The following is a 9,527-nucleotide window of genomic DNA, read 5'->3' as shown; positions in this document are numbered from 1 at the left end:
CTACCACGTCAGTTGAAATACCAGTCATATCATCATAGGACCACGCAAATACATCCTGGAACATAGTCAAGAACTCAAGCATCTCCTTTTTCTGGCTCTTATTCAAATGAATACTAATCTGCACCTCCTTAACTTCATCCTCAGTTCCAATGTTAACCTTTTCTGTTTCTTCCAGGTTCGGTTTCGGTTTTTCCTCATATTGTTCAAGATCCTTTGCAAACGAATCGGATACTTCCTCATTATCACTCTCGCTTTGGAGTTCGGATTCACAAACCTCCAAGTCATGAGTGATATAGAGATTGCCATTATCGAATTCCAGAATTGTGATATCCAAAGGATCAAATAATTTTATTTTTGGCCATCTGAAAGAATTAACGAATGTGGGATAATAAGCAAATAAACATACAACAAACAAATGAAACAAGCAATATGAATATAAACAAACGAATAAACAACAACATGTCAAGAACAACTTGTGCATTTTCATAAAACCTTTGATTGAAAGCAAAACAAAAGAAAGCAAACGGAAACAATATTTACATATGCAAATTTTAGCCGAAAGTAAAGATGCTTTCATTAACTATTTACAGATGCAAAAGTACTTTTCCATGAATCCATATAAATGACAAACCCCCTAGATTTACCGAAACTCCTTCTGAACAGGCAGGAACTCGGCAGTCCAATTAGAAATAGACCCCTCAGGGATGTCAGGAAATTCGGCCTCGCTCAGGAAATTGTCTTCAAATATTGCCCCAACGAACAACTGGGACAAACTATTCTCGATTTCTTCAGTTGAATTACCCTCTGATGTGATTATTTCAGTTGGCCGGGGAAAAGTATACCACAGTGGTGGAATATCGAAAACCCTTTGCCGGCCCTCCTTTTCTGCTCTTTTACGCTCTTTCATCTCCTTGAAATCCTTGGCGGTTGGTCTGAAACCCAAACCGAAGGTATCTCTCTTTTCTACTATCTTCACTGGCTTCAGGATCCCTTGTAGTTCACGCCCCAACCCCTTGTCGAATTTGTATCCTCCACGAATCATTTCTCTGGCCATCATTACACTGGCTTTTGAGGGAGTTTGTTCCTCCGTGGTTATCCAACTTACGGAGACTATATCGGATGTGCTGTGAGGGGACATGGTAACACTTTGACTACCCTCCTCTTTAACTCCAGAATCGGTGATCACCAGGCAGTCCTCTTCAGCAAAGATAGTGATTAGCTTGTCATTTACCACGAACTTGAGTAATTGATTCAACGAAGACGGCACGGCCCCAGACTTGTGAATCCATGGTCTTCCAAGCAAGATATTATAAATGCTCGGGAAGTTCATGACTTGGCAAGTTATTTGAAACTGGGCGGGCCCCATCTCGATTACTAAATCTGCCTCTCCTATCGGCTCCCTTTGAGCTCCATCAAACCCTCGAACGATAGTCCCTGAAGGCCTCAGCTTGACGTCTTGCAATCCTAGTTTCTCTAAGGTACTCCACGGACAGATATTCAGTGCGGATCCATTATCGATTAACACCTTAGGCAGCATTTTTCCGTTGCACCTCACTGTTATGTACAACGCCTTATTATGTCCAATGCCCTCCGTCGGCAATTCATCATCAGAAAAAGCAATTTGCTTCTTGAATAATACACTCCCCACCACGTTTGAAAAATTATCAACAGAAATGTCTCTCGGAATTTGAGCTCTTGTTAATACATCGATCAATGCATCCCTATGCACGTCCGAGGAGAAAAGTAGGTCCAACATGGTTATCTGGGCAGGTGATTTGCTTAGCTTTTCCACTATGTTGTATTCACTTCTCTGGAATCGTTTAAGGAAATCCACAGCTTCTTTCTCGGTAATTGTTGGTTTGAGGGGTGGCTCAGAACTATTGGCTTGAATTGGAGTAGTAGTCTCAAATGGATTTACAGTCTTCCCCGATCTAGTAACTACTGACACTTCCTTCTTTGCAGTTGAATTTTCCCCGATCTGTATGCTAGGCTCATCGTAATTCCACGGCACTTGTTGCAGACTTAATACGGGCTCCTGCTTCGGGAATTCGATGACTACTGGTTTCAAAGCTTCATTCTCCGCTGGCGTGAGATCTAAGACAAAAGGCTTGTTATCTTCTTCGAATGGCAACTCTATGACAAACGGTCGGTCCGTGACCCCAAACACTTCAGCTTCTATTGCCAATTTCTTAATTTGTTCCTCGTACTCCGCATCGTCCATAATAACCCCAACGTGCTCTGGCAAGGGGTTTTGATTTACATTTGGCCCTTGCGGCTCCCTCTTTCTGATCACGATTTCTCCAGACTCAACCATATCCTGAACTTTATGCTTTAGCGCCTTACAATCCAAAGTTGCATGCCCAGGTGCCCCTGAATGATATGCGCAAACAGCTTGCGGGTTATACCAAGCGGGCATGCCATACGGATAGGTAGGAGGTGGTACTGTACCAATTTTTCCGGAGGCCTTTAACTGGTCGTACAGTTGGTCTAAAGGCCTACCTAAATTGGTAAAAGTACGGCTTGGGGGTCGGTTGTAAGGTTCATGAGGTTGAGGATGATTGTAAACAGGTCTATTTGGAGGAGGAAATCTTGGGTTATATGGTGGACGAAGTCGGTTTTGGGGTGGATTTGGTTGGGAAATTTGGAAAGGGGCTGAAGGTGGGTTAGTATAGTTTGGGCGAGGTCGAGGGTGGTGGATATTGGTAGTATATACATGGTTTGGGCTTGAATAGTAGTAAGGGTAAGGTTGTTGGTAGGTTGGGTTGTGTTGGCATCGGGGTCGGGGTGAAAGGTTGTGGTTCCAAACAAAGGTTGTATCTCCTTCTTTCTTTTTGAATGGTGGTTTCTTTTCACTGCTTCCTCGCCCTTGCAAAGCTTCTACTTGCGATTTCAGGGCAGATACATTAACAATTTTCCCAGCTCTTACAAAGTCGTCAAATTCTTCAAGTTTATTTACAATTGCAGCAAACGAACATCCGGTCATACGGAAAATCTCTTCGAAGTACGGCGGATCATGGGCCTTTATGAAAGTACGTATGATTTCATCCTCGGTCATTGGTGGCTCGACCTTAGCAGCTACCTTTCTCCACCTCTTAGCATAGGTCTTGTGGTCCTCAGAAGGCTTCCTTTTCGTTCCTTCCAGAGTAGTCCGGGTTGGCGCTAGCTCACAGTTATACTCATATTGTCGAATGAAGGCATTGGACAGATCGAGCCAGGTCTTCACTTCCTCTGGCTTTAGGTTGGAGTACCAATCGAGAGCATCCCCTTCTAAGCTTTCTGGAAATAATCTCAACGGCAAATTCTCGTCATCCACTGGCTTGCCCAACTTGTTAGCAAACAAGCGCAGGTGCGTTTTAGGGTTGCTGGTACCATCATATTTGTTGAACTTCGGGGTCTTGAACCCCACCGACAGTTGTACGTTTGGAAATAGGCACAAATCATCGTAGTCCAGCACCCCTTGCTTGCTTAAACCTTGGCTCTTGCGGATGAATTCATCGAAACGATCCAATCGCTTAAGCAACTTTAGATCAACCGGGGCAGATGACTCTCCCATTTCTGGCTTGTTTTGAAAAACGTGCTCCGGCACAACGGGCTCTGCGGTAGTTTGGAAAAAAGTCGGTGGATTTACATGCATGTTTGGATCACCCTGAGGCTGGAATCCTTGCCCATAAGGGGGATAGAAAGGAGGATTTTGAGTATAAGCATATTGCGGGTTGAAAGTTCCCTCAAACGTGGTTTGAATTGGAGGAATAACAAATGGTAACGTGGTTTGAATTGGCGGAATAACAAATGGTTCGGATTGTGTTTGTTTGATGGGCGGAGACTCGGGTTGCACTCCGCTACTAACGAGCTCATCGATCAGTTTCTTTTGGGCGGCCATTTCAGATGCCATCTCCCCAAATTTAGTGAGCAATTCGGTCAACTGAACCCCGGGACTTGCAATCTCCGGCTGGGTCGTTGCAACGGTCTTTTCCGATGACTCTTCTTGCTGGGTACTCATGTCTACACGATTCCTTTGGGCCTTACTTCGGGATCGCGTTATAATGGGGCTTCGTCGAGAAGCTATGTTTAAAATTCTACCTGAGAATTTGGAAAGGAAGTGCCTTTAGATTTTAGCCCTCGTTTAGCTTTTTACCAAAGTAAAATAAAGAAAAAGAAAAGAAAAAAAAACAAGAGTTAGTAAATATCCAAACAATTCGGATGCATGTCCTATTGGGGAGACCCTTTTTGTGCCAAGGGTAGGCCTAGTATGATGCAACACCTTCGAAATGGGACCCGTAACACAAACCTGTTTTTGACAACAATTCTGAATAAGTGCAAAAGAGAAATCGCTTTCATTGAAAGAAAATTGCCAATATTTACATCATATCACGAAGACGATTCCGTACAAGATCACCAAAGTTTTTGAGTCTATCTAATACAGAGTCTTTAGTCTCTCTAGCATATGGCCTCTTGACACGCTCGGCTTGATCATATAATTCCCCACATTTCCGCTTCATCTCTTGTCGCCTTTCTCGCTCCTCTTCATATAGCCTCTTGTTTTCCTCTGCTTTTCCCTTGTGTACTTCAACGGATTGCTTTAACTGCAAAACCTCCCTGTCTTTCAACTCAATTATGGCCTTCAGCCTTTCGATCTCCTCAACTGGTCCGTCTAATTGCCCTGATGTAGCAAATTTTGTTACCCAGTCTTCGTATTGGGGAGTCTTCAACCCCTTTTGCTGGAGTTCCGGGATGTATCTAAAACTTACGTCATCAGACAACGTCACCCAGGCGTCAATAATCCGATCTTTCATAGGGATTTGATTTGGGCACATTCCCCAGTTAAAAATAATGGTGACTTCGCTCATGTCAAACACGGGTGGTATTTCTTGAGTACGCCCTAATTGGCTGAGAAACCTTTTTGGGACGTACGCGGTAATCCCTTGAGTACCTAGTAGGAGAATGAATTCGGATGCCTGAGTGCGAAGAACAGGTTTGGTACAATCGGTCCAATCCAACACCCATCTAATATTTTGATCGGTCAGGTTCTTCAAGAAATCCACAAACTCAGCTGCATTACGCGGCAAACTATCTCTGTTAATCCTCTTGTGATGTGTGGTTATCCAGTTGTATGCGAACATTGGTAGACTCGATGAAATAGCCGGTCGCCTCATGAAATGCTCCATTCCCCATATATGTAAGATCAAATTTGAACCACAAAAGAACTTTTTCCCTTTCTGACAGGTAGTGCAAGCTATGAAGATGTCGGCCAAAATGGTAGGAATAATGGAACACGGCCTACCATTAATTCCGAGAAACAAGTCATACAGGATTCTAGTGAGCTTGAAGGCTATCTTTTTGTCTTTCCTAGGAAAAAAGTAGGTTCCCGTCATGACTAAACCGTATACCCAGACTCTCTTTCGATCCCACGCTTCCTTGGAAGTAAACGAGAAGTCCCCTCGATGCCTCTCAAAACCATCTCTTAGCGCAAATCGATCAAATAAGAACTTCGCCTCTATATTTTGGTCTGCCCCTTGTAGTACTGATTCCTTTAACCCAGTGAAACGGCAAAATTCAACTTTGTTAGATACTAGCGGCAATACCACGGCAGTTCCTTGAATCGGCAAATTGAGAAATCCGGCGACTTCCTCAATCGTTATGGTCATCTCCCTTTTTCCAACTCTAAAAGAAGAACAAGTGGGGTCCCATAGATGCACCAAAGCTTCTACCAAATATCCATCGGACTTAATGTCCTTGAAATCCCCGATGTGTCCTAAGCGATCGGCTATTTGGTTAACCTCGTTGGGTGAGAGTAATGTGGGCCATCTTTGTACCTCCGGCGGCACTACTAACATCTGTTGCACTCGGCGAGGACTTTCCATCTATAAACCAAAACCGGAGTCAAATACCTTACCTACAGGTCCCACTTGTCAGGTTTTGGCAAAAATTTAAACGTGAACTCCCTTAAAGGGTTATGTACCCACGGGAGGATCAAGGTGGGCTAATCCTAAAAATGGGATCCCCTAAATGGCATTCCCTTTCTAGGGCTTATGCATGATGCCATTTATTAAAGCGGTAAAATATGCAATAAGACGTGACCTAAAGAACCCTTTATCTGCCAGGGTAGGCCTAAAATGGTATGGCATTATTAGTTTATGAACAAAATATACCATAATTGTTAAACATGTAACAGCTATCTATAAGGGTAGGCTCTAAAAGAAGGTCATGCCAGACCCCTTATTTCCTAATGTTTGTGAATGCAAAGGCAAAAAACAAAGAAAGTTAGTTTAACACATAACACGTTGGACAGTTAAATGATATAAAAAGCAGGAAAAATAAATAAGGAGAAGGGTGGGATCCCTCCCCTCGTGAGTGGTGTCTCTAATAGGGTAAGGCCGACTCTACCCTAGGTGAACTATATGGATGCATACGGTTGGGGTTCACTAATGCATCTAACTCGATAAGCTCAGGTCCCCAAGCCTTCAGACTCGTGGCCAAGGGTCATCACTCCCAAGGCCCTTTGTCGGTGGCTCGAGCGATTCCCCAAACACCGCTACGCACACGTCGTGTTACGGCTGCATGTTTGAGTGAATCTATAAAAATCCTCAACCTTCGACTAAAAACTAAAGGTTATTAACCCAAAGTTTAAAGCGGAAGATTGAGTGACCCATTGGATCGTGCTACGCGCACGTCGTGACACGATCACACGTCCAAGTGGGTCTCCTAATCCTAAAAGGGTGGAGTGGCGTGACAAGCCACTAAAAGAAAAATAAAGGGGGATGAATAGTAAAGCGTATGCGCGTATGATAGTGCACGTTTTGGAGGGGAGGGATCAAGAACCCACGCGAAGCTCTAAGGGTGACACACACCCCCCCAAATGCAATGCAAGCGCGAGATAATAAGTAAACATTCATTCAAACATACATTCATGAGTCGAGGGATTGGTTTGATTACGTACATAAGACAAAACGGTCCTAAAAATGAAAAATGCAATCCTAATATCCAAACGCTATGCATAAAAAGGGTAGAAAAGGGAAAAGAATGGCCAAATCAAATGCTCGGACCCACTTAGGAAGTCCCCAGTGGAGTCGCCAACTGTCGCGCCCCACTTTTCGATTCGAGTTGAATTGTGTATGTGTGGTGTGGTGTGTGTAGTGTGGTGTGAACGTGTGCAAAATGAAAATAAAGGCCATGGGACTTGATAAAGCGACGGTTTGGCCATATAAAGTTCAAAAAGGGTTTTTTTTTGTATATAAAAAAAAATGGAGTCGCCACTTGGTATAGAGTTAGGGTGTACCAAGTCACCCAAAAAGTGTTTTTGTTTTTGAATAAAAAAATAAATAAACCCTTTTTGAGAACTTTTGGGTCTGCGTAACCAAAAGAGGGATCGGGGGTCACATTTGACGAAGGGGAAGGCAAGGACAGAAATCCAAGGCACCCCTTCGACCTAGCCGAGGCTAGTTGCGTGACTTAAGCCATTTTTCCTAATTTTTCTACCCAAGGTATGTATCGCGTATTGGATATGTCTATATGAATGCAAAAACCTAGACCTAGGGGGATTGGGGGAAATTTCTCTCCAAAGGTTGAGTGGTGCCAATCACATTAATTGTGAAGCCCAATAATGATCCTTTTGGAGAGGTCACACCTAAACCTAAATGACGTGAAAAATGAGTGGAATGCATGCCATGTGAAAGTGTGAGCTTGTGTGAAGTGAGAAAAAATGATAAAAGTAATAAGATAAGAGTGAAGGTGTGCAAATGTAGATGAGAGTACTCGTGTGCGAGTGAAGATAAAATGCTCGTGTGCAAGCGAAGATAAAAAGTGTTCGTGTGCAAGTGAAGGCAAAAAAGTGTTCGTGTGTAAGTGAAGGTGAAAAAAAAAGTGTTCGTGTGCAAGTGAAGGTGATAAAAGGTGCATGTGTGCAAATGAGACAAAAGTGAAAGTGTAATGATAGAGTGGATTGAGAATGCATGAGCCTAGGGAATTCATGCAAATTGGGTACGGGGAGACCTAAATCGTGACTTGATTTTCCCTTTGATTAGAAGGCGAAACTAGCGTGCTAAGGCTATCGAGTAGCCACACTCGCTCGTTTCCTTTATCGGAAGGGGACACTCAAGCAAAATGAACCCTATAGCTAGCATGGGATGCAAAACCTAAAGTGAGGGGAAAAGGGGGTCGAGAAACATGCCAAATGATAAACTAAGGAGAAAAATGCGTGATATGTGGTGATCATGCAAATAATGCATTAATGAAAATCCAAGGAAAAATCCTATTGGGTCTAGCGTTGGACTAGCCCATCTATGAATTCCGACTAGCGTTGGACTAGCGGAAACGTACATTCATCCATTCCATTCATTCATGGTTATGAAAGCAAGTAGACATGCCAAAACGCTCGTAAACACGTAGCACGTAGCACTTAGCATGCTCGACTAGATGCAAGAGCCTACTAAAGCAATTTAACATGTAACAACAAAAGCAAGCAACCAGGGGGAAGGGGAAGTGGACCAGATGCTCTCCGAGCCCTATCTATTACAAGCCAAGAGGTGTACACATACCCCATGAAAGCATAAAGGGAAAGGGGAAATGGACCAGATGCTCTCCGAGCCCTATCTATTACAAGCCAAGAGGTGTACACATATCCCATAAAAGCATAAAGGGGAAGGGGAAATGGACCAGAGGCTCTCCGAGCCCTATCTTGAATAAAAGTAAAAGCCAGTAAATGCATGCAAGGAGATAAGGAAAGCGAAGTAGACATGCATATTCATATAACACGTAGGAGCACGTAGGGTCAAATGAAGTGCAAATAAAGGGGTAGAATGTACCTCCCTTGAATCGACGCCCTAATGTAGTGAAGTTACTAATTTACCCTCCAAAATAATAAAAAGGTCAAGGTACCACTTAAATTGTCAAATAAACGCATAAAATAACCATTAGACACGAAAATGGTAATTAATCACGAAAACAAAAATTAGATATGAAATAGACCATGCACATGCAAGCAGAGTTCGATCCCAAATGAAAGGTCTCAAAATCTAAAATAGAATGCTAAATTGAATGATCTAAAGTGTAATCTGCCTCAATCAAATGCAAGAAAATCACGAAAGGAAAAAAAAATGGAAAATTATCTATTAAAGTTAAATAAAAAGATTAACTAAGCAAAATTAAAATGAAACGGAGCTAAAACTATAAACTCTTCCAAATTATTAAGCTTCTATGGTTTTATCCTAGAAATTTGTTAAACATTATCCAAAAATCACATAAAAATGTGCCAAAGCCAATTGCCATGTAAGAGGGAAACAATTGCAACACTAGTCACCCATTCGAGCTCAATCGAAACATTTAAGAATTTCAAAGGTCCCCAAAATAATAATAAAGCCGAACAATAATTGAAATGCAAACACTTTAGGACCTAATTGCCAGGAAATGGAATGTAAGGGATCAAGGCATCTCAAATAATCAACCTAAAACATGAAATTGACACATTGAGAACATTTAAACGATTAAACACCCCATGAATCATAAAATTTGAATCCAATTGAAAGAGAAAA

At 42.5% G+C, this 9,527-nt stretch overlaps 1 protein-coding gene across 1 annotated transcript; it reads right to left on the bottom strand.

The window, feature by feature from the left end:
* Positions 1-640: 640 nt before the first annotated feature.
* LOC113759890 lies at positions 641-4,000 on the bottom strand. Its single transcript, XM_027302468.1, has 3 exons — positions 3,848-4,000; positions 3,370-3,652; positions 641-3,159 (listed from the first exon to the last, which is right to left on the bottom strand). Exons 1-3 carry the CDS (start codon positions 3,998-4,000, stop codon positions 641-643), a joined length of 2,955 nt encoding a protein of 984 aa, XP_027158269.1.
* Positions 4,001-9,527: the final 5,527 nt, after the last annotated feature.

Source organism: Coffea eugenioides, chromosome 2 (genome assembly GCF_003713205.1).
Source record: "Coffea eugenioides isolate CCC68of chromosome 2, Ceug_1.0, whole genome shotgun sequence".
NCBI classification, from domain to species: domain Eukaryota; kingdom Viridiplantae; phylum Streptophyta; class Magnoliopsida; order Gentianales; family Rubiaceae; genus Coffea; species Coffea eugenioides.
Note: the sequence above shows the minus strand (reverse complement) of the source record. Positions and strands in the feature narration are given on the sequence as shown.